The sequence below is a fragment of the Miniopterus natalensis genome, chromosome 17, assembly GCF_054644295.1.
Source record: "Miniopterus natalensis isolate mMinNat1 chromosome 17, mMinNat1.hap1, whole genome shotgun sequence".
NCBI lineage: Eukaryota > Metazoa > Chordata > Mammalia > Chiroptera > Miniopteridae > Miniopterus > Miniopterus natalensis.
In genome coordinates this window covers 20,904,181-20,929,076 of record NC_142097.1, presented here as the reverse complement: position 1 = coordinate 20,929,076, position 24,896 = coordinate 20,904,181, and the positions used below count along the sequence as shown (strand labels likewise).

At 44.9% G+C, this 24,896-nt stretch overlaps 2 protein-coding genes and 1 pseudogene across 4 annotated transcripts in view; 2 read left to right on the top strand and 1 right to left on the bottom strand.

The window, feature by feature from the left end:
* The first annotated feature begins 1,395 nt into the window (after positions 1–1,395).
* On the top strand, positions 1,396–12,595 carry HEATR9 (HEAT repeat containing 9). Its single transcript, XM_016202050.2, has 15 exons — positions 1,396–1,483; positions 2,632–2,681; positions 3,280–3,458; positions 3,711–3,837; positions 4,056–4,112; positions 4,306–4,362; positions 4,985–5,042; positions 5,398–5,528; positions 8,570–8,752; positions 9,113–9,205; positions 9,314–9,433; positions 10,534–10,607; positions 11,412–11,463; positions 11,900–11,986; positions 12,212–12,595. The coding sequence occupies exons 1-15, from the start codon at positions 1,396–1,398 to the stop codon at positions 12,593–12,595; spliced, it is 1,740 nt and encodes a 579-aa protein (XP_016057536.2).
* A 7,127-nt stretch (positions 12,596–19,722) lies between these two features.
* Positions 19,723–24,896, bottom strand: part of TAF15 (TATA-box binding protein associated factor 15) — a 32,387-nt gene continuing 27,213 nt past the window's right edge. For all 3 annotated transcript variants that reach the window (XM_016202047.2, XM_016202048.2, XM_087826048.1), the window contains 5 exons: positions 23,178–23,270; positions 22,445–22,526; positions 22,243–22,331; positions 21,549–22,122; positions 19,723–19,848 (listed from right to left, as the gene is read on the bottom strand). In XM_016202047.2, the coding sequence (XP_016057533.2) occupies positions 19,809–19,848; positions 21,549–22,122; positions 22,243–22,331; positions 22,445–22,526; positions 23,178–23,270 (878 nt within the window). In that variant the 3' untranslated portion in view covers positions 19,723–19,808. The remainder of the gene's footprint in view (positions 19,849–21,548; positions 22,123–22,242; positions 22,332–22,444; positions 22,527–23,177; positions 23,271–24,896) is intronic.
* LOC107528870 (calmodulin pseudogene) lies at positions 24,227–24,681 on the top strand (annotated as a pseudogene).

Here is a 24,896-nt window from a genome sequence, read left to right as displayed (position 1 = left end):
ATTGGGGGGAGGGGGGGAGCAGAACAGAGAGGGGAATGATCGACCAGCCATTATCTTTACTTTTAGGCAGTTCACAGTCCAGTGAGGAAGATGCAGGAGGGACCCTTGAGCAGATTAAACATATGATAAACACTTAAAAGGAAGCACCAGGACAAAAGGCTGTGGTCATATTGTAGGGTAGGGGGATTTCACCTGAATGGGGTGAGGCAGGGGGCCTGAGGGAGAAAAGAGACTTAAGAGGTAACATTTAAATAGAGTTTGATTTTCAACAATAAAGATAAATTTTTTTAAAAATAGCAAACCAGCCAGGCCGGACATGGCTCAGTGGTTAAGCGTCAGCCTAGGATCCAGGAGATCGTGGTTCGATTCCCAGTCAAGGCACATGCTGGGTTGTGGGCTCAATTCCCTGTGGGGGGAGTGCAGGAGGCAGCCAATCAATGACTCTCTCATTATTGATGTTTCTGTCTCTCGCTCTTCCTCTTCCTTCCTCTCTCTGAAATCAATAAAGATATATTTTTTAAAATAAATAAATAAAAATAGCAAACCAAAATAAATAAATAGAGTTTGAAATATTTGAAAAACTGTTTAAAAGGTAGAAAAGAAAATGAAAGGCCTACAGGCAGAGGAAACAGTATATGCAAAAGTTGAAGTTATGAATGGCCTTACCACAGACTTAGTTCAGTCTCTTGCTGCCAAGGAGGGAGGTATGTGTATATGAGGGACTTTCCCATCCCTGCATTTTCCTGATGACTAATCCTTAGACGAACCCCTGCTCCTAATACAGGCTTATGTGAACTTGGCACTTCACCAAACGCTTTGACTTCCTCTTTGAATTTATGCATCACCACAGCCCCTCTAGTTAGCTAGACAAGCATGACTTTCCCACTTTTTCGAAGAAGAAACTAAAATTCCCAGAGGTAAAATGACTAGCTCAGCCTACAAACCAGTAGATGCCAGGGTTGGGGCTCAAGAACTGGAACTGGAGCCTTGGCTGGGGAGCTCACTTGGCTGGAGCATCATCCCGATATGCCAGGTTTGCAGGTATGATCCTGGTCAGGACACATACAAGAGTCAACCAATGAATAAATAAATAAGTGGAACAATAAATCGATGTTTTTTCCCCTCTCTCTTCCTTTCTTTCTCTAAAAATTAATAAATAAATAAAATAAAAAATAAAGAATGGAACTGGAGTATTCTATTTACCTAGGAGATCTGGTTGCTCAGCACTTGGAAGCTTCCATCTCTAGAAGCCCAGATACCTCACTAGTTCCTCTTGCGCAGCAGAAGACAGGTCCCCCCGAGCTGAGTCCCCATTCCCCCAACAGGCCCTGTATTTGACCACCACCATCACCACCCTGCCCAAGTTCCCTCTGGCCTCACCAGGAGAATAAAAGGATGGCCTACGAAAAATCAATCGATATTTTTGACATCTCCAGGTTAATGTTCCAGTACCCATGGCTGGAATATCCAGACAGGAACAGAGGTGAGGTGGAATGGAGAGGAACAGAATCAGGGGCAAGGGCTTGAAAAAGAAAGCTCCCTGGTTCCCCTCCATGCAGGGGTCTGGGTGAGTTCAGCAAATCCATGGGAGGGTTCAGGGCAAGCCCATGGACATTTTGATGGCTCCCTATAGCCCTCAAGCTAAGTCTCCAGGGTCCTCTAAGGTAGAACATCCTGTGTTTCCCAGCATCTGCTCCCACACCTGCACCCTGGCTCTCTACCTAACTCTCACACCTCCAAGTCTTTGCATAAGTTGTTCCCATGCCTTAAAGCCCCTCCCCCTTATCTATCTAACTGGACTGAAGACTCAGCTTGTGCATAATATCTGGGAAACCTTCCCTGATCCTCCCAGCCAGGTTAAGGGCCCCTCATCTGTACCACCTGTGCCTCATGTCCTCACATTTGTTTCCCTTTGTTAATCATTAATAAACAGTCTGTCTCACCAGCTAGTCCACTGGCTCTCAAAGTGTGGTCCCAGGACCAGAAGCATCAGCATCTTGTTAGAAATGCAAATTCTCAAGCCCAACACCAGAGCTGCTGAACCAATACTCTAGGGATGAGTCCCAGAAATCTGTTCTAATAAGCTCTCCAGGTGATTCTACTGCACACTCAAGTTTGAAAACTTCTGGCTGAGACCAATGGTTTTCACCATTAGTTGCACATTAGAAACCTCTGGGGAGCTTTCTCAAACACCTAGGCCCCTCCTCAGAGAATCTGTTCTGATTCAATCAGTCTTATGCAGGGCCAAGGCATGTTAAAAGTTCCCTTGAATAATTCCAATGGGCAGCCAAGGTTGACAACTGCTCTGCTAGACCAGTGTTTCTCAAACTTCAAAGTACACAGAAATCTTGTTAAAATGAAGATCCTGATTTGGGAGGCCTGGGGTGGAGCCTGAGAGTCTGCATTTCTGAGGAACTCCCAGGCTATGGCAATGCTGCTGTTCCACAGACCACATTTTGAGCAGCAAGGTACCAGAAAAGTACGAGTCTCTTAAGGAAGGGAATAACCTCCCTGGCTTTATTTACCTCTCTGGCACCTGGTACTCGTGTTCACTAAATGCTGAATAAATGAGTGCCTGAATGGACGATTCTTTAACCCACCTTCGTAACTGCTTTCTCATTTGTACCACAGAACTCAAAAAGGCTTCGGCACCTGTTTACCTGTCCTTGTCCTGCCACCAGGTAAAACCCCTAACTTTTGCCTCCCTGGGAGCTTTGTTGAATAGGAAAGGCAGCAGACTGTCCCTTCCCATTAAGCCCAGTTCACATAACCCCAACACTCACCCTTGGAGCTATCACTAATTCTTGGACAAGTCACTTTCCCTCCCTGAGCCTCAGACGCCTCCTCTGTCACAGGCCAACCCTTGCCCAGCACCCTCTGTGGAGTTGCTGTCAGATAGTCTCTGCAAGGCCTGGGCTACACAGGCAGTGCTTAATGAGGAGTCGTTTTTATTCATTAACACAGGGATCCTCATAAAATACAGGGTGCTCAATTAAATTTGATTTTCAGATAAACAATGAATAATTGTTTGTATATAATATATATATATATACAGGTGTCCTAAAAAATGTATACACACTTTGAATAATTATAAAGGTAGTGCTTATTAAAATACATTTCATTTTCATTCAACAGCTATCAGCTGTTAAAGTGTGTATACATTTTATATCCCAAATACTGCATTCATTACCTGAAATCCAAGTTTAACTGAACATCTTATTTGCCTGCTGTTTACTAAATCTGCAACTGCTCTGCCACTCGCACCCCTTACCCTCCCAGGTGCCAAAGGAAGAGTTTCCCCCAAGTCCAGAGTGCTGGAGGCAGCACCCGAGCAGGACAAACTCGGTACCATACTGCTACTTCAAGGAGCCCGAGATCTACACACACTGGCACACCCTGTATGATCAGCGACAGGAACGGGAGGCCCAGAGGATGATGCAGAAAATGAGAGAACCTAGGTGTGCTTTAATGCTCCCTATTCTCCACACTGTCTGCACCTTCTAGGAGAGAGAGGGAAAGGGTGTGGTGGGGCCGGGAGTGGATCAAGTCAGCCTACGGGTCCCACAGAGGACCCAGGGTAGAAGGAGGCTCATCTGTCTTCCTCTGGTCCCATCTCTGACCTGGGCTGAGAACCAGAGGCAGAGGAGAAATTATGAAGTAGGGGGGTGGGGGGGACAAGATCAAGGCTGCTCGTGCAATTTCTCACACAGGTACCTCAAAGAGGGTACTGGCATCCAAAAGATCCATCTCCCCATCATCAAGTTGACTATAAAATCTCAGAAGGGACCCAAGCCTTTACACCCTACTGGGGACCCCCTAAAGTGGCAAAGATTAAAGGTCAGGGACCACGATGGGAGGCAGGGTGGGGAGGCCCCCTCCCTGTGGATGCCCTTACCTTGGGCTCGCACCATCCTTCAGCCGTCAATCCCTGCCTGCAAAATAGAGGGTGGGGAGGGAAAGGGGTTGGATTGGATCGGATGAGCTCCTTTCAGTTTGAAGTTCTACAACTATATTTACCTCTTTCTTCCTTCCCACTGGCTCCTTTGGATGGGCAGGAACTCACACAAAGCCTGAAATCTCCCAGAGAGGAGGAGCAGCTCTATGGGGCACAGGTGAGAAGTGGCAAGGGTGGAGGAGCACAGTTGCAGGTAGGAGCTGTCTGAGCTGCAGAGGAGAAAGATGCTTGAGGTGGGGGGGTAGAGGCGGGGGGGGTTCCAAGAACCAAATCCAGCTGTGTACAGAGAATGGTGACTCCTGGGGTGGTACCCAAGCTTTCTTCCATCTCCTCTACCCCTGTTCCTGCAGGCTCTGGGGTGCCTGGGCATACGTGACAAGTCTGTCATAGAAGCACTACTGCAGGTGGTGAGTCGAGGAGGGAGCAGGGCAGGAGGTGTACAGAGCATGGGCACAGACAAGGCTCACAAGGGTACAAGATGGGGGGTCAGATCCATCCAGTGAGGAGAGCCGCCAGTGTGCAGCATATGCCATCTCATGCCCCCTTGGCTTCTTTAAAGGGCAGCCTGATCTAAAATGATGGGGGAGGTGGAATCTGAATATCCCATTTGTCTAAGAAGAAGCACTCAACTGAAAGCTAGGAGAGAACTGGGACTGAGTTCATTCTCTATGTGCCAATTTACAACAGAGAACATGCATCCTCCATAATCTCATTTAAATCTTACAATATTAGGAATAGGTACTAGTATCTATATTTTCCTAATGAGAAAATGGAAGCTCTGAGAGGCCAAGTGACTTGCCCAAGGCCACGTGGCAACTAGATCCCAGATAGGTATTTGAACAAAAGTCTTACTCCCAAGTTGGGTTCCTTCCATTGCACCATCCTGGCTGCACGCTGTGTTTGAGCATAGACAAGTCACTCTCTAGGCCTCAGTTTCCTCATTTATAAAATGAAGCTAAGCTGAGATTCTTAAAGCTCTGACATTCCATCACCTCATAGCATGTTCCCACCACCTGCCTCTTAAATCAGGCCCAAACTGGTCCAGAGAAAGTGAAGTATGAGGCCCATAGAGCCCTGGCCATCCTGGGTGAGTATATTCTCTCCCTGGGTGGGGAGCTGGGGAAGGTGAGACAGGAGGCAGTGCAGCCACTTCCCCCTCTGGGCAAGAACGGAAGGGAGGGCAGTGTACCCACACTCCAACCTAGCACTTGGCAGCATGTCTGGGTACTCTCCTGGGCAGAGAGAGGGAGGTGAAGTGAAAAGGCAGACTGGAATTGCGGTCATGCTCAGCCAGCCGCTCTGGTGTCCTGGGATGATGGGCAATACCTTGGGACCTAGTACTTGAAACTTCTGTCTTGAGGGCCCAGTGGAGTCAAATGGATCCTGGCGGAAAGGAGCAGCCCCTGAGGCCCCACCCTGACCTGAGGACCCTCCCTGTCCAGGTTGCCTGAATAAGGACGTGATCCAGGCTCTCACCAAGCAATTGAAGGGTCCAAATGAGGAGCAAAAGATGGACGCTCTGAGGGGACTGCGAGTAGCTCTGAACTCCTGGGCTGCTATCCCCAGAGACAAGGTGATTGGGAGATCAGTAATTGGGGCAAGGAAGGACAAGGTAACTGATGGTGCTGGCAAGGGTTTAGGTCAGGGAGGAGGTAACCTAGCTCCTGATTTGATGGCAAGGCACTGTCCTGTGGAGTTTCCTGAATAGAAGCACTGGCATATCTACTTACCAGTCATACAAACTCTGAAAAGCCAGCTTTCAGAGCCACAGTCTGTCCATCTCTAAAATGGAGATACTATTATCTTATAGCACTGCTGGGAAGATTAAATGTGATAATGTATGTAAAGTTCCTAGTTCAATGCCCATGCTATTTACTTGGTACCCATTATTACCATCCCTATTATAACCTGTTAAAGGAAAACCTCCGTAAGCGGGGAGAGGAACCAGAGAGTCAGTTGACGCTACTCAAGGTTTTTCCCTTTTAGGGTCCTCTTACTTTGACCCCATCACTGCTCCACATGAAACAGAATTCATCATTCATCCATTTACTCAATAAATATATATTAAACAGTTATCAAGTGCCAGGCAGTCTCCTAGGCCCTGGGATACATTAGTGAACCAAAGAGACAAAGATCCCTGCTTTTGTTGAGCTTACATCCTAGTGGGGGCAGACATATAAAAACCAATCAACTTAATTATATAGTATGTTAGAGGTAACAAATGCAATGAAAAAATAATGTAGAGGGTGAAGGTGATCAGGGATGCCAAGTGGGGATGGGGATCGGTTGCGATTTTAAACATGGAAGAGAGGGAAGGCCTCAGTTAGATGTCACTTGAGCAAAGACATGAAGGTGAGGAGGTTAGCCTTGCAGCTATGGAAGAAGGCAATCCGGCAGAAGGGCCAATCACTGCAAATGCCCTAAGTTAGTAGCATGCTTGGCATCATCAAGGAACAGCAAGGAGGCCAGCACTGCCGAAGCAGAGTGGGAATAGAGAAAGCAACAGGAAATGAAGTTAGGCCTCAGAAGGTAACAGCACCCCGGATCGTATGTGGCCTTCTAGATGATTTCAAGCACTTGGGCTTTTACTCTGAGTGGAATAGGGACCCATTTGAGCAAGGCAGTGACATGATCTAACATTTCAAAAGGTTTACTCTGACTGCTGTGTTGAGAAAAGATGGGAGGGGGGAGGCAAGAGTGGAAGCAGAAAGACCAAATTAGGGGCTACTGAAGCAATCCTGGTGAGATACAGTAGCGGCTTGGACTATGGTTCCCAGTGGGGTTGGTGAGAAGTTATTAAACCCTGGACATATTTTAAAAGTAAAACTGACAGGTTAAGCATGAACTATAAGAGATGTGGAAGCATGGATGAATCCAAGGTTTCTGGCCTAGCAAATGAAAGGATGGAGTCATCATCAATTAAGATAGAGAAAACTGCAGGTGGAATGGGTTCAGAGGTAATACCCGAAGTCCAGTTTGGGGCAAGTCATGTTTGAGATGTCTACTGGGCATCCAAGGGAGACAGCAAGTAAACAGTTGGATATACAATTTGAAGTTTAGAAAAGAAGTCTGAACTAGGGGGAAAAAATTATGACTTGTCAGCATATAGACAGCTTTTAATGTTGTTCAAACGGATGAGATCACTGAGAAAAGAACCAAGAGTCAAGCCTTGGGGCACCCCAATGTTAAGAGGAGAAGAGGAAGAACCCGTAAGTAGTGAGAAGTGGACAATGAGTAGGAAGACAACCAAGAGGGTGGTATTCTGAGAATCCAGCGAGGGAGATCTATCAAGGAAAGGACACACTTCATAGGGTGTAAGGACTGAGAACCAATACAGGAACCTCACAGTGTGGGAACCACTGATTATCTTAACAAGAACTATCCTGGTGCGGGGGTCCGGGGGTGGGGGCGAAGGCCTGACTGGAGTGGGTTTCAGAGAGAATGGGAGAAAAGAGATTAAATACGGCAAGAACAGACCACTTTCCAAGTTTTGCTGGAAAGGGTTGTAGTTGGCACCAGGGGTGGATTCAGGGGGGGGGGGATAACATGTTTCTAGGCTGAAGAATAATCATCCAGTAGTTAGGAAAATGATCATTTTGAAGAGAGTGGGGAGAGTTGTGCAGCAATGTTCCCGGGTAGGTGAGAAGGGGTGAGCTCTAACACACAAGTGGAGAGACTGACTTGAAATAGGTGGTCACAGTCCATAGTGTAAGTGGAAAGAAGAAAGTACGGCTGCAGGTTGAAAGCTGGATAGAAGTGGTGGTGTCTCTGGGACTTCTTTTCTAGTTACTTTTACTTGCTCAGTAAAGTAGGAAGCAAGGCCATCAGCTGAGAGTGGGAATGGAGGAAGCAAGCATTAGAGGCACAGAGGAAAAGGCGTGAACTGGGAGGGTGGGAAAGAGAACTGTTGGGAGAAACAGTATGATTAGCTGGCAGCGTTCAGGGTCTACGTGAGGCTTGTGTTCATACATTTAAATCAAGATCAGTCATTGTGACTATGTTTTTCTCCAGGAAGTGCAGGCACAGAGCAAGTAGAGAGTTAAATATAACAAACCAAGAAGGGGGTAAAGGAATTGAGTGAGACAGGGAAGTGATTATAGCAGGACCATGGAATGTAAGCTGGGGAAAGAAAGGGGGGTGAAGGTGAGGAGCGGTGAAAAGGTGCTCAATGGTTGTTAGCCCTTGTGGAGTCCAATTGTTGGCATTGGGAGCTGAGCTGGAAAGAGGTGATGGTCAGAGAATGGGAGCCATGAAATGCAGATCAGGGAGAAGCTGTCACAATGAATGATAGTCTCCCTGTGGGAATTAGTGGACAAGGTTATTGGAGAACAGCCGGATCAATGACGTTTGTTTTTTAACGCCAGGAATTAGACAGCAGTAGTGTTAAAGAGAGTAACATTGATCCATTCAGAAGGTAAAGTCATAGATGTTGAGAGGATATGACCTAGGAGCAAGTAGATGACAGAAAAGATAATAAGTGGATAAAATAACCTGATAATGTGAGATTCATTTTAGGGAGCGAAAACGGCCTGGAAGCAGCAATGAACTGCCCTCTTAAGAAAGGCTGACTGAAGACATAGTCCCTGCCCATTTCACCTCCTGCCTTCCTCACAGAGGAGTCAAGTCGGGGATGAAGGGACGCTGGTGTCTGTGCTGCAGATGCTGATACAGAAGTCACCGAATGAAGTAGCCGTGGAGGCAGCTCTGTGCTTGGGTTTCCTGAGGCCCTGCAGCAACACGGCCCGAGAGTTCTTGCTGCAGCGCCTGTACCACGGGCTCATGAGCCAGAGGATGAAGGTGCGCGGGGCAGGGGGCTGGGCTCCCTGAGGGGTACGAAGAAACAGAGGCCAGTGTTGACTTCCGTAGGGTCTGGACCCTGTCACCCTCATCCCAGGGCAAAGAAGCTTCAGCAGGGAGTGCTGCAGGGTCCTGTGTGTGAATGGTGTGTGCATGAGTTTGGGGTCAGGTGGACAGACATAAGTGTACATGTGTCCGTGCATATTTGACTCATAGAGGTACTCATTTATGTACGTGCACACTCAAGAGGCCAAGAGGCAGGACCCTACCTACTCCCCACAAGTTCCAGACTCAGACCTCAAGTTGGCCTGGCCATCCAGATGCTTCCTGGACCCCACCCACGCTGCCTGCCCTCCATAGGCACTTAGGATGCTGGTCAAGATGATGCGTGTACACTCAGCCGAGGTTATCAGGGCCATCCTAGAACAGCTGTGCCATTCTTGTGTCATTGAGGTAAGCTCTAGGGCTGCCTATACCTTTCCTTTGCCAGCACTAGGACAGGGCTGGGGATGGATGAGAAAGGGAGTCTAACCTTCATACCTCACCCACCCCTGCCCTCAGCACCGCTTTGAAGCCACCCAGATGCTCAAGACCATTGGGCTGGAGCAGATCCAGGCACAGGGACTGGAGGGACTCATATTTGACCTGCTCAGGAGGAAGATATATAATGAACCCTTCCTTGTAAGTGAGAACAAATCTCCAAAGCCCAGGCAGCCCAAAGCTGTCTCATCTCCCTTCTCTGAAGACCTCCCCTGTCTTGGCTCCCACCACACTGCCCCCCAAAGCATCACATTCACCGTAACCCACTCCATTTCTCTAATGCCTATGTTTTCAAGCCACCCTGCCTTTGCTCAGACAGTTCTCTCAGCTTAAAATGCTCCAAGTCATCCATATCCCCTCTGCAAGGTGAAAAACTTGTCACCCCCACTGGTAAGTAACCCCTGTCTCCTTCTGCCTATTCAAATACTATAGATCCTTCAAGTCCAGGCCAAACACCACCTCCTATGAGAAGCTTTCCCAAGTTACGACAAATAGAATTAGCTCTGCCCTCCTGTGTTCCTTTGCTTTTATCTTTATAACAGCTTACTACACAACTTTTATCTAGACATTTTTCTAAAATGTAAATCACAGGTTGTGTCTCGCCTATGCATAAAACCTTTCAGCAGCTCTCCAATGCCCTCAGAATGGTTTACCCTGTCCTTCACCACCAGCCTTCTCACGCCTTTAACTTCACCTCAACCACTCTCTCCCTCAGAACCACACACAAACTATGCTTGGGATGACCCAATCCTGATTGATACCTGTGGTCCCAGTATAACTACTCAGAGGGCCCTACTTTGAAGAGCCTCAGTTTGGTCATCCTGCTAAACTGAACTATTTTCTGTTCTCTACACACTCCATGCTCTCTCTCTTGCCTCCAGGCTTTCATACATGTTCCCTCCCTCTGCCCAGAAAATCACCCTCCCCCAGCCCTCTACCTGGTTAACTCCCACTCACTTGTCAGGTTTCAGCTGAGGCATTGCCTCCTCCAGGAAATCTTCGTGGCACCCAGACTAAGTTAGCAGACCCTCCTATGTGCACCCTACACTTAGTTTAGTAGTAACACATCACAGTAATGCAATTGCCTACTCACTTGTCTGCTTCCCCCACCAGACCTTCCCTCAAGGTAAGGACCACTATATATGTAGCACAAACTAAACATTCAATAAAGGTCTGTAAAGCACTTAATGCTGTATCACTGCATTCCTTCTCTCTGTTGTCCCATCTTAATCCCTCTTCAGGCTATGAGGATGGCTGTGGCTGAAACTGTGGAGGCACTCAGGATGAAGCCCACGATGTTGAACTTGGTGGAGGAGTGAGTGGCTTGGACTGGAGCTGCCAGGGCCAAATCCTAGGCATTGGGAAGGAGGTAGAGGGGTAGAGAGAGCTGAGAACCTGGTGCCAGTCCTCAGCTCTCACTTGCCTGTGCCCGTGGCCAACTCACTCTTTGACCCCTAGACTTACCTCCCTACCTCCCTCCTTCCCCTTCCCTCCCCTCCCTCCCTCCCTTCCTTCCTTCCCTTTTTTCTTTCCTTTCTTTTCTCTCTCTCTTCCTTTCCCTTCCCTTCCCTTTTTTCCCCTCCCTTCCTTTCTTTTTTTTAATATGTCTTTATTGATTTCAGAGAGGGAGAGGGAGAGAGAGAAATAGAAACATCAATGATGAGAGTCATTGATCAGATGCCTCTTGCACGCCCCCTACTGGGGATGGAGCCCACAACCAGGCACGTGCCCTGACCGGGAATCAAACTGCAATCTCCTGGATCCTAGGTCAATGCTCAACTGTTGAGCCATGCCAGCCAGGCTGGATTTTTCTTCTACTGTAAAAAGAGGCTGACTATACCTACCACTCAGGGTTGCTCAAATTAATAAGAGGACATGAATGGGGCTTGTAAAAGGTCAAGTTCTGGATAGATGTGATTGTCGTGTAGCACCTCCTCAGTATCTGCCTTTCCCCTCCCAGCCCCTCTCCTGACCCAAGAAACAAGAGGGGATAATTAATGAAATGAGCATCACTCTTCAGCGTTATGCCCAACTCACTCTGGGCTATAATAAGAAACAATCAGCCTTGTTCCCCCTTGCCCAGGATTAAACCACAACACACTCACTCCCTTTTACACAGGCAACTGTTGAACTCAAAAGCCACCACACGCCAGGAAGCTGTCATCTCTTTGGTAAGGCCACTCTGCTTCTTTGACCAGGTGCTGATGGCAGGAGCACTAGGCAATTGAACAGAATTACTGAGGAGAAAAAAGGGCTGTCAAGTTTGGGGAGGTTGTTTGCTTGCTTATTTTACAATTCCAGCCCTACCAGGAGTAGAGAGTAACCTTTTCTTCCGGATTGGAGGTCAGTGGGATAAGGGACAGGAGATGGGTGTGAGAGGCATTGCTTAGATATTGCAGAAATTGTCTTAACTCTTCCTGGTGATAATGCACAATGGAACCCAATGCAGTGGCCCCAGAAGGCAAGGAAAGGAATACCTCAGCTGGAAAGCCATACCTCCCGCTCTCAGGCCATAGGGTCATCACAGGGGACTGGAATGGACAAGAGTATAGATGGGACATCTTCCTGGGGCTGGCTACTTAGGCACTCTCCTTTTGCCTCTCCCAGGGTGTCCTGGGGATCCGCAGCCCACAAGTGTTCCACTTGCTCCTGGACATGCTAGACACGGAAAAGAACCAGTCTGTGATAAAGAGTGTAAGGCACTCCTGCCCTCCTCTTCCTCTTCTCAACCCTTCCTCCAAGCTTTTCCCATCCATCCTCACTACTTGCTCTTTGCCAGGAGGGAGAAGGGAATAAGTCCTAAGACACTGTCCCTTGACCTCATTCCTTGGGGCCAGAGCTCTCTTTCCCGTGGCTATCCCCTCCACTCTTAGCCTTAGCCTGAAGTGGGCCAGCAACAGAGTCTTTATTTTAATGCAGTTAAAAGAAACATTCATTCTTTTGGCTTCAATTGATCCCTGGATCCAAAACAAGCTGAAAAACAAGGTTCTCTTTGTATGTGAGGCACCTAAGACCAATGAGAAGGAAGAGCCTACAAGGTTCAGGAGAAAGCATGAGAACCCAGAAAAGCTAACTATCCAAGACTTTCGACTTGCACAGCTGAACCCCTTGTTTGTTGCAAAGGCCAGTGCCACATCAGACCAACAGAAAAAGTTGAGTGCCCAGAAAGGGCCTGCTGACTACCCCACCTCTGCCTTCCCTTCCTGTTTCTCTAAACCACTAAAACACAAGTCACAGGCCACAGGGCCCTGGACGCCAGGGATCAGGAAACAGCTCCAGATCCTTGCCAAAACCTCCAGGTAGGTCAGTTCTTTGGGCCTAGACCCCACTCCATGAGGATGCTTCTCAGGCTCCCCTGAGAAAATGATCTGTACTTACCTTCGACGAATAAATGTGTCACTCTACCTACCATGGCTGTTACCTTCATCAGAAGCTTCACTGAAACACAGGTCTCCTCACTCTGGGTTGTGTTCCTTCCACTCAGCCACATGTCCCTTTCATGAAGGGAGAAGACAGAACCAAAGCTGTTCTAGATGACCAGCCTGCATCCCTAAATCAAGCCCTTGTCTATGCCCAGAACTTAATGAAAAAGCTAGGGAGTTGAGCCTCTGTGAGGGGATTGTGGGGGGTGAGGGAGGGGTGGGGGGAGAAAGGGGGGCAGCTGCTGAAGGGAAAATAGAAGAAAATCCTGGTAAGCACGGCTCTTAGGCCATTTCCTCTTAATAACTTGCCCAACCCACCACCTCTCTCAGTGGTCAGGAGATAATTAGGCTGTAGTCAAGACCAACCACGCCCTCTGCTGTCTCATCTCCTACACCTACTTTGTACCTACCTCAGGGCCATTCCCTCTGACAGACTCTTTAATTCTCCCAAACTGCTTTAGTTTCTCCTTTGTTTACTGAAGGCTTCAGTTTCCCTTTGCCAGTAGGACCTGCCATACCAATCCCAACAAGCTATGTCTTCTCCATCAAAAAAAAAAAAAAGGTGAGACTTTGGAATCCGATCATCTGAAATCTAGGGCCCACCATTTACTTGATCTTTGACTCTGGACAAATTACTCTACTTTCTGACTTCCTCACCTACAAAATGAAGAGGATAGTATGTACTACTGCAGATAGGTCCTATAAGGATGAAGCACATAAAGCCTAACAGTGCCTGACACTACACAGTAAGAACTCAAAAGTAAGGTTTCTTTTCCTATCTTCAGTGCTGTCATGTGCGCCTGTGACAGCCAGAGGTTAAAAACATCCTGCCACTCCCATTTACTCCATCTTATTGGAGTGATCTAATGGATGGTCAAGTTTTTCCCAGGTTCTAGAATGGTCCCAATAGCCATTCTGAATCCAGATGGTACATGTCATTCCGATTCATCTCTTCACCTGCCCTACCACTTCCAGATTCATGTTTTGCCTCACAGAGAGTTGTAAGAAAAACCAAGAGAGTCATTTCACTATGCTGGGGTATAAGCAACATTGACTCTAATAGTGTGGCACAAAGACCAGACAGGAAAAATGATCTGCCTACTCTGCAGATTTGGGCCAATAAGCAATATCACCCAAATTTCCCTGGGCCTTAACAGTCTGTGGGTACAAACAAGGCCTTATTAACTACACAATTCTTAACTCCTACAAAATCCTGCCCATAAGTCTGCAACCCATCCTCCTCCATATTTCTGGGTCTCTCCAGAGGATATCTTATCACTTGGCCAGATACCAGACTCTGCTCAGTAGCACCTCAATCCTAACTTGACCAATCTTCACCAGAAGATTTAAGACAGAACTGAGCATAGAGGTCTGCAAAGAGCACTCACCATCTGGTACCATCAGCTGTGGCCAGATTCTCTTGAAGGCCTGAAATGCCCACTCCTCTCAGCTATCAGCATAGCCTTGGACACCATTCAAAACATAAATACCCCCTTCTTCTCTCTCCTTTCTTTCTAATGGGATCTGTGGATACAAATAGCATTGACACCCTCCACCTTTCTCGAACATTCTCATCCATCTCTGCTGTAACTGAAATCTGGCTCTCTTGAACTGGCCTCTCCCTGAAATCTCAGGTGTTGCTCATCCTCCTATATTCCTTCCTATGTCACCACCGTCCTGCACCCTTCGTATGAGAATCATTGTTTCTCTGAGGGTCTTGGCTCTCTAACCAAGCTATACCATCCTCTGGCCCACTTCCCTATTTTATTTCATTCATTGCCTAAACCTAGGTCTTGGCGCCACCTTGATGGTATCCCTTTGGACAACCATCCAACACTCAGCATCTCGGTTCTTGACATCAATCAACTAAAAGGCTTTTCCCTTCCCTTCTCTTCAGCTACCCACTTCCACGGCCACACCTAGCCCTTGTCACCCCCCGGAATTGCTCCATTTCCAAAGTCTTTCTAAAACCAAACCTATCTATCCTGTTCTTTTTATTCCACCAGTTCTCTGAGTCTCATCAGTAACACTAAGCTCTTGACTTCCCTACATTCTCTGGTAGCACCCCCCACACGCACACCTTTTTTTAACCCTACTCAGCCTGGATTCCATCCATCAACCACTTCCCTCACTATTCTCATACCCAACACTGAATCACATAACCAGGTTCCTAGCTAAAGCTGGAAAAAAGTCAGGCATCCGTACAGACTGGCACTCCCAAAATGCTTGCCTCCTACTTAATTGAACCCTTATTATTGTCTGGCAATTTTATGAATTCCTAGTCATAAAATTTCCTGTTTCCAACAATGGTTATTTCAAGTCTTCTTTGCTATCCTTGTATTTCCTACAGTCTCTTCAAACTTTCTATCATGTTACTTCCCATGTTTCTATATACTCTCTGAAGGAAAAAAAAGGCACCAGATGGAATTATCTCAACTTCCTGCCACCTCTGCTATAAGCATCCGTGCATGTAGTAAAGAGCACACGCTCTAAGGCCAGATGCTTGAGTTAGAGTCCTGATTCTCCACTTACTAGAGATGTGATCTTGAGCAAGATGCTTAACCTCTCCATGCCTCTGTTCCTCACTGTACCCTCTGGAAGGCCCCTTCCCAGTGGCAATCAAGATCATTTACACCATTCACCTCTTCCATGAATACTCCCTATACCCCTTGCCTGACAGCATTGTTGTGAGAATGAGCTAAGACACATAACTGCTTATAACAGTGCTCCCAATAAATGTTAGTCATTTATTAGTATTATATTATCAGCATCTGCACCTACCCTTACTTCCAATTACAATACAAGAGGCATCCTCCTCTCCTAAGACAAATCTTCCACCAGTGCTCTGGATATCATTCCTTCAAGGGATCTGAACATCAGTTATCCCCATTTCAAGTAGTATATAAACATGTTCAATTCTCGCCCATCTTAAAACCCATATGATGACTTTTCTTACCACACCCCGCCTCTAACCACCCTTAATAATATTCTTAAATAATTGTCCATATTCTGTCTCCATTTCCCCAATTTCTGTTATTCATCATCCCACTTCAGTTTGGGTTCAGAATTCCAATTCTCTACTAAAACTGCTTTTACCAAGGCAGTGGTTCTCAACAGGGGTGATTTTGTCCCTCAAAGGGACATTTGGCAACATCAGGAGACATTTTTAGTAGTCCCAACTGGGGACTGCTACTTGTGTCTCGTGGTAAAGGCCAGGGATACTAGTAAACATCCTACAATGCACAGGGCAGCCCCCCAGAACAACGAATTATCCAACCCAAAATGCCAGTAATACCAAGGTTGAAAAACCCTGTGCTGAGACAAATTACACCTTCCATATTGCTAAATGTAACGAATGCTACCCTATACATGACTTGGCCCTATACATACAGGCTTGATCACCCGACACCATTAACTTCTCCTTCCTTCCTTGAACTCACTTCGCCCTTGGGTTCCAACACCTCACTGGTCATCCTGTTTCAGGATCCTCTTCTGCTATCTCTTTAAATAGCAGTATTTCTCAAAGTTCTGTCCTCAGCTCTTCTCTCTCTACATACTGTCTCACAAAACCATCAGAATAAACTGGATGAGGCTCTTTTAAAAATGCCCAGGCCTCACTCAGACTTTATCATTTTGGAGTGAAGCTCAGATATCCTTGTTTTTAAAAACTTGCTAATTCTGGCCTGGCCAGCATGGCCCAGCGGTTGAGCACGGGCCTATAATCTAGATCAAGGTTCAATTCCGGGTCAGGCCACATGCCCAGGCTGTGGGTTTGATCTCCAGCAGGGGGCATGCAGGGGGCAGCCGGTGAATGACTCTCTTATCTCTCCCTCTCCCTTTCTCTCTCTGAAATCAATAAAGATGTATTTAAAAAACAACAAAAAACTTGCTAATTCTAGTATACAGCTAGGATGAAGAACTATTACAGTCTTATTTTAATCATATCCACTCTCATCAATTGAGTTACCATTTATATATTAATGACTCTCAAATCTGTATTTGTAATAGATTCATTCATTTAATCTATATTCACTGAGTAACCAACCTGTGCCTCATACTGTTCTAAGCACTGGGGTAGAAGAGTGGACAGCAGACAAGGTTCCCTACTCTCCTGGAGCTCATATTCTAATCAATGAGAAACTTATACTCACAGAAAGATCATTTCAAATACTGATAAGTACTATGAAGACTTTACAAGAGGTGATATGAGAGTAACTAGGGAGAGAGAGTATTTTTAGAAAAGCCAAGGAAGACCCGGGAGGGAGGGAGGGGAGAATTTGACCCAACATTGTAGTAAAAAGAGGTTAGCCATGCCCGGCTGGGCATGGCTCAGCGGTTGAGCATCAATCTAGGATCCAAGAGATTGTGGTTCAATTCCCAGTCAGGTTGCAGGCTGGATTCCCAGTCAGGGGTGTGCAGGAGGCCCCCGATCAATGACAACTCTATCATCACTGATGTTTCTCTCTCCCCCCCTCCTCTCTCTGAAATCAATAAAAATATATTTTTTCAAAAGGAAAAAGAAAAAAGGTTATCCATATGACTATTATCAGAGGAACGAAAATCCTAGACAAAGCATATACAAAATACTGAAGTAGAAGTATATTTGGTATCATCAAGAATTATGACCAATGTGCTTAAAACAAGGTAAGTATGGATATTACATAATGGAGAGGTAGACAGTTGAGATCCTATAGGGCTTTGTAAGCCAGGATAGGGAATTCATTGCCTACGTGCAACAGGAAGTCATTAAAGGGTTTTAAAGAAGCATGATGTATCGTCTGACTTACAACTTTACAGTACCATTGCTGTATGAAATATAAGAGTTTAGAGGAGCAAGACTGGGGGTAACTAATTAACAGGCAATTGCAATTGTCCAGAAAAGAGATGATTGTAGCTTGTACTAGGATTGTAACCAAGAACGTAAAGAATGGCTTCAGGATATATTTTGGAGACGGAATTAAAAGGACCTGCTGTTACAGGATGAATCTAGGTGGATAGTGAAGACATTTACTGAGATGAGGAAGACCAGCAAGAGAAAAACTGATTCAGAGAGGGAGATCAAATGTTTTATTCAATACAGGAAAAGTTGCCATAAAAGTTCTGTTTAGTACATCCTAGTGGAAAGGTCAAGTAGGCAGCTGGACATAATCCAGAGGTAAGGGGAGAGGTAAGGACAGAAGACATAAATTTGAAAGTCATCACTGTATTAGGAGGTACTTAAAGCAATAACCTGAATGAGTTTGCCCAGGATAAAAGTGAGTATAAATAAAAAAGAGAATGGATCAGAACAAGCCCTGATGAACTTCCAACATTTCAAGATCAAGTAGAGAAGTTAACAAAAACAAAAAGTAACAAAGAAAATCAGGGCAGTGTAATGTTGAATGTGTTTTCTGAGCTGCAGATTTGCACATCCAGCTGCCTCCTTGATGTATCTACTAGTAATTTTGAGTGCCCCAAACCCAACGTACCTAAACAATTCATTCCCATCCTGTCAAATTTCCCAAATTTCCTGTCATTATTTCTCAAATCTATTTAGTTATCTCCTCATACAGTCAATATCTGAGCCCAGACCAATATTTCTCACCAGCTTACCATTGTCTAGTGTCCAGCTTCTTCACAAGGCAGCCATAATCGTCTTTCAGTAGGTGCCACTCAGGTCAGGCCACTCCCCTGCTTAAAATCTTTTAATAACTCCCTATTTGGAGGGTGCGGAAAACTGAAATGCAAGGACCTTGTTTACCTCTCTCGTCTTATCTTTTGCATGCCCATCCTTGAACTCCTCCCTCACAATGCACTACATACACTTCTCAAGCCAGAGCCTATTCTTCACTCTTTCTCTTAACTCCCATTTATTCGTTCATGTCATTAGTTTTCTTCTAGGAACACCATTTCCTCACCCCAGCCTCATTACTTCGCCAATTCCTACGCTTCCAAGACTCACCAAGCCTTCCTGATCCCACGACTGAGTTAAGTGTCCTTCAAATCAGCCCTCAAAAGCCCCTTGTATTTATTTTTATAGGAGCACTTATCAGATTGTAGATTGTGTTTGCTTGATGACCATACCCAGCATCTGGTAGAGTGCCTGTCCAAGACTCTCAGTAAGGGAAGAAGAAAGAGTTTTTAATGACTACCAAGTAACATGTCATGTACACTGGTATCTTAACCCTAACTTATTGAACCCTGGTTCCTGCCTAGCACTTAGACCTCCATATTCCTAGCATCTGTAATGGGTGGGGAATCTTTTTCTGCCAAGGGCCATTTGGATATTTATAACATCATTCAAGGGCCATACAAAATTATCAACTTAAAAATTAGCCTGCTATATTTGGTCAAACATTTAATTAATTCACTCCTAATATGATAGCTGGAACTGCTTGCTTTTCTTTGGTGAGGCCTTGGCAGGGCCAGACCAAATGACCTCCGCCTGTGGGCCGGACATTCCCCAACCATGATCTAGAACTAGAACACTGCCCTAAATAAACGGTTCTACATTGTAAACTGGAACTATCAAAATTGCCTGGTGAGCCTGACAAAAAGATTCCCAGTCCTACTTCCCCACCCCCCCACCAAGTTCTGGTCCAACAGACCTGAGATGAGGCCTAGCAATCTAATTTTGACAACTTCCTCAGGTGATTCTGACGTTCAGTCATTCTTTAGAAACTGCTATTCTAGAGTAGAAGCTCAATATTGTTGAAAGTAACATTTTAATTTAATGAAGTAAAATTCATTTCCTAATTCTTCAGGATTAGAATTTGGTATAACTGATTCCTGAGTGTGACAGAACAATGCACTAATGTACAAAAATCCACAAAACAAGCAGCCTTTATTGCAGTATTACAAAACACTTTCCATTTTGGCAATATTTTACAACGCACTTAGCTTCAAGGGTTGGGAAGGAAAAAGTTGGAAACTAAAGAGGAAAATTTCAACAGACATTACTAAAAGAAAAACTGTCCCAGCCCTCCCACCCAAATAAAATTCCAAATGTCACTTAATTTCACTACCCAAGAAGAGGCCACGAGGAAAGCAGCAGGCAAACTCTGGCAATTTCACTATGGATCATGTCAGAGACAAAGGAACATTCAAAACAGTCATCAGTATGGTCGGTTGCGCTGATCGTTTCTGTAGTCGTTTCTAGGAATGAAAAATAAAGAGCCAGACTAAATTCTAATTTTCTACCAAAGGGGAGCATCAAACACTTCTTCAGGGTGCTGGTGACTGGTATCAGCTTGACAATTTTTGCAAAGAGGGCCTGATTTATTTCTCTATTCCTAGAAAGTACGTCATAAATGTCTTATCAGCTTTAAGATCCATGAAGTCCCTAAAATCAGCTTTACTAGTACCAACTCTCTTAAAATTTTCCACCTAAAATAAAGACTCCAAACTACTCTGGTATTTCAGAAGGTCAAAGACTACGCCAGTTCCAGTGCTCTGAACAGAACACTGGCATAGTGGAAAAAGCAAACACTTTCACATAAGAATTCTTGATCTGCCACTTATTATATGACCTTGGAAAAGTTACTCAACGTTTCTAACTCTGTAAAACAGGAAGTACATCTACTTCATGGGGTTGACAGGACTAGAACTAAAATACAGGGTGGGGCAAAAGCAGGTTTACAGTTGTTATGGAAATAATACAATAATTAATAAATAACACTACAAGAATAAACTTTGGCCCTGGCTGGGTGGCTCAGTTGGCTGGACCATTGTCCCATACATCAAAGGGTTGCAGGTTTGATTCCTGGTTAGGGAAAACCTGGATTGCAGGTTCAACTCCCAGTTGGGGCGCATTAGGTCTGAATACATATGGGAGGCAACCAATCAATGTTTCTCTCTCTCTCTCTCTCTCTGAATATCAGTGGAAACATATTCTCAGGTGAGAAATAAATAAGTACACAACCAATAATTTTTTTAAATCATACCTATGTTTTTAAAAAAATGATAAACTGTTTCACATACTCAGAACTATAAATCTACCTTTGTCCCACCCTGCATATATGGACACTTTCACAGGATCTGAGACACAATAATAAGTATTCAATAAATGATAATTACTAATAGCTAACAATTACATAGTACTTACTATGGGCCAGCCACTGTTATAACTTAATCTAATACAACTCCATGAAGGAGGTATTATTAGCCCCATTGTACACATGAGAGTACTGATGCTCCAAAGGGTTAAGAAACTTGCCTGAGGTCACATAGCTAGTAAGCGGTGAAGCCAAGACAATCTGTCTCCAAACTCTGTGCTCTTAACCACATGCTATATTAATTCTCATTATCCTGTACTCCCTCTGGTATACAAATGCTTAGGATAGTAACTAAAGTTATTTTATATCACTGGTTATTCAATTTTTTCTGCCTCTACACCATTCATGTGCACTGCACAACACACTCCCATCAGTACCACCAGTGACTGTCACCTGGAAAAGGTATTACCAGAATCACCAAAAAAACAACTGCAGGGTATATAGCACAGGTGATCTAAAAAAGCACACTCCTCTGAAAGGTGTGTTCCTCCCCACCACTGAGATTAAGAATCCCTGATTTACACAGTTTCAAATTACCTCTCAATCTCAATTATCTTTAACTATGAGGATTAATACACACACACTCATACAAATATAAAGATTCGTGAATAAGAATTTCCAAAACAATAAATTTTAGAAACTGCTAAGGAGGTAACTAAATGAACCTTCTCCATCCTAACTGATAGAACTGCTAGTGGGAAATTCAAGTTTCAAAAAACTGAACAATAAAAAATGTGACAAAAAGGGCTGAGACTTTAAAATCTAGGAGCAGTGAGGTAAAAAGTATATTCTAATACTCACCTTCCTCCCATCTTGCCTCCATAGCCACCTCGGTCTCCTCCATAGCTGCCACCACTCCTATCTCCTCCGTAGCCTCCACTTCGATCTCCACCATAGCCACCGCCACAACCACGGTCTCCTCCGTAGCCTCCCCCACTTCGGTCTCCACCATAGCCTCCTCGGTCCCCACCGTAGCCACCTCGGTCCCCACCATAGCCGCCTCGGTCCCCACCGTAGCCGCCTCGGTCCCCACCGTAGCCTCCTCGATCTCCACCATAGCCTCCTCGGTCTCCTCCATAGCCGCCTCCTCGGTCTCCTCCATAGCCACCTCGGTCTCCTCCATAGCCACCTCCTCGGTCTCCTCCATAGCCTCCTCGGTCTCCTCCATAGCCGCCTCCTCTGTCTCCACCATAACCACCCCCACTTCTGTCTCCACCATAGCCACCCCCACTTCTGTCTCCTCCATAGCCACCCCCACTTCTGTCTCCTCCATAACCACCCCCACTTCTGTCTCCTCCATAGCCACCTCGGTCTCCACCTCTGCCCCCACGACCTCTATAGCCCCTCTCTCCACCGTAGCCTCTTCCCCGGAAATCTGCAAGGTAGAAATATAAACCAATGAGGTCAGCAAAATAAGGTAAAGCTTCCTTTGTGCTAGTCAGAAGATAAATACCATGTAGATGCTATAAAAGACTGACCCAAAAAGCTAACCTACCTCCTCCCGAGGGACGAGAGTCCTCTGGTCTGGGCTCATTGCACTGATTGCAGGAATTCCTTCGAGCAAAGTTCATATTTCCACATGACCTGAGAAAGAAAAAAAATTAAATGCTCAATAGCTTCTAATGGATTCAGAACTGCCCCCTTGCACCTTCCAACCTCAATCCCAACTTCTATTCTCACCAAAGTAAGATACTTACGGATTAGGGCAAACCCAGTCCCCATTTTTGGGGTCTCCACCTCTGCCCTGAAAGCCTCCACGGCCTCTATATCCTCCACGGCCTAGGGGTATAGGGGAGGAAGAAAGAAAAATCAGCAGCAGATATTAACAAAGCAGAGAAAAAGCACCAGATGAAAGAAATAAGAGCAAGTGCCTACCATGAAATGGACAGCTCCCCCCACCTTTATGGTAGGCCTCCGTGATTATTTGATTTTCAGCTTCATGTAGTAAATGACCCCAGGGACACTTTACAGTGTCAACAATTCACTTAAAAACTTTTCTGTAATACCCTCCTTAGTTTGAGAATCTCAGTGATAAAGGATAAGTGAGAAGACATATTCCAAATTTAAGGAATCAGACCAATAGAAATGAACAAGCTGGTAGTAACTGTATTAGGGAACTTACAAACTAGTCAGATTAAGTACCTAATTAGGTGTCATTTAAATGACTGCCTCCTGATTTCCAGGTGAATAACAAACTGCTATACAGCTTTCCAAAGGGATATTTAGAACCTTCTCCCACTACTCTCTTAGGTACTATGACACCTTTTTTACGTAATCTCCTATTTAATACCCATTCTCACTTTAACATAGAAGGAAAAAGACCACGAGAGAAAAAGTAGTAGCAGCAAGATCACACAATAGGGACAGAACACACACTCAAATTCAAACCATTTTTACAATATCCAGGCCTGTAAACAACATGTATCTTACCTCGCCGCCCACCTCCACTTCCACCTCCCCTCATAAATTCAGGTCTTCTGGTGGCAAAGGACACTTTAATGATGTTGCCATGAAATTCTTTCCCTAAGAAAAAGAAAATGGTTTTAAAAAAATGCTACTCCATATCTGCACTTCTCAACAAAACTGTTAAACTGTCTTGGGTATTTTTTTTTTCAAGTATGTTTTTATTGATTTTAAAGAGAGGAAGGGAGAGAGAGAAAGGAACATCAGCGAGAGAGAAACATCAACATCGATCAGCTGCCTCCTGCACAAACCCCTAATCAGTGTGGCCAGCAACTTCCCACAATGTCAGATGGTATGACATGCACTTTGACATAGGAAGCAACTCATGGATCAATATTTTAAAAGCTGTAAAAAGACCTGGTAAGTTTAAGAGGCTCAAAGGCCCTGTGGGCAAATGGCACAATAATTTTTAAACATATCATGAGCAAAAGAAATTGCTTTATGATTCACAAAAACTATAAAAAAAGCAGAAGTAGGAAAAATGGACCTAGCCTTCAATAGCAAGGTGATGGGGGTCTGGTGGATTAGTACAGAAAAGTAAAGAATATGGTAGTAAGAAGATATAGGGTATCACAATCTCATCTTGCAAGAAGAAATGGCCCTAGCCAGTTTTGCTCAGTGGTTAGAGCATAGGCCAGAAGACTGAAGGATCCGGGTTTGATCCTGGCAAGAGTACATACCTCAGTTGCAGGCTCAATGCCTGGCCCCAGTAAGGGCACGTGTGGGAGGCAACCAATCAATGTGTCTCTCTCACATCAATGTTTCTCTCCCTCTTTCTCTCTTTCTCCCTCCTCCTCCCCACTTCCACTCTCTCTGAAAAGCAATGAAAAAAATATCCTTGGATGAAGATTAAAAAAAAAGAAGAAATGAAATTGTTTTGGAAAACATAGGTGTATTTATAACAACATGGGGAAATGACTATGTTAAATGTTAAGTGAAAAGAACATGAAGTCCAGTGGAGTGAGCAAGCCGAGTGGTTGTGTGGTCGCATCTTGGAGACCAGAAGTGCTTGCAGCATGGCTGACCAACTCACTGAAGAGTAGACTGCAGAATTCAAAGAAGCTTTTTCACTATTTGACATGGATGGTGATGGAACTATAACAACAAAAGAATTGGGAACTGTAATGAGGTCTCTTGGGCAGAATCTCACAGAAAGTTACAGGACATGATTAATGAAGTTGATGCTGATGGTAATGGCACAACTGACTTCCCAAAATTTCTGATAATGATGGCCAGAAAAATGAAAGACACAGACAGTGAAGAAGAAATTAGAGAAGTATTCCGGGTGTTTGTTAAGGATGGCAATGGCTGTAGTAGTGCAGCAGAGCTTTGCCATGTGATGACAAACCTTGGAACAAACAGATGAAGAGGTTGATGAAATGATCAGGGAAGCAGACATTGATGGTGATGGTCAAGTAAACTATAAAGAGTTTGTACAAATGATGACAGCAAAGTAAAGACATTATACAGAATGTGTTGAATTTCTTGTACAAAACTGCTTGTCTTTTGTTTGTAACTTATCCATAAAAGATTTCCTATACTATCAAAAAAATATGCAAGTATAGTAATTAGGACTTCATTCCTCCATGTTTTCTTCCCTTATCTTACTGTCATTGTCCTGAAACCTTATTTTAGAAAATTGATTAAGTAACATGTTGAATGTGACTTAACTCTGAATATATCTAA

Excerpts from the sequence above, each read along its gene's own strand:
- HEATR9 (XM_016202050.2), top strand. The coding sequence starts at position 1,396 with ATGGCCTACGAAAAATCAATCGATATTTTTGACATCTCCAGGTTAATG. Across the intron at positions 2,682-3,279 it reads TGTCCTTGTCCTGCCACCAG|GTGCCAAAGGAAGAGTTTCC; the intron begins GTAAAACCCCTA and ends TTACCCTCCCAG. Across the intron at positions 5,043-5,397 it reads TAGAGCCCTGGCCATCCTGG|GTTGCCTGAATAAGGACGTG; the intron begins GTGAGTATATTC and ends CTCCCTGTCCAG.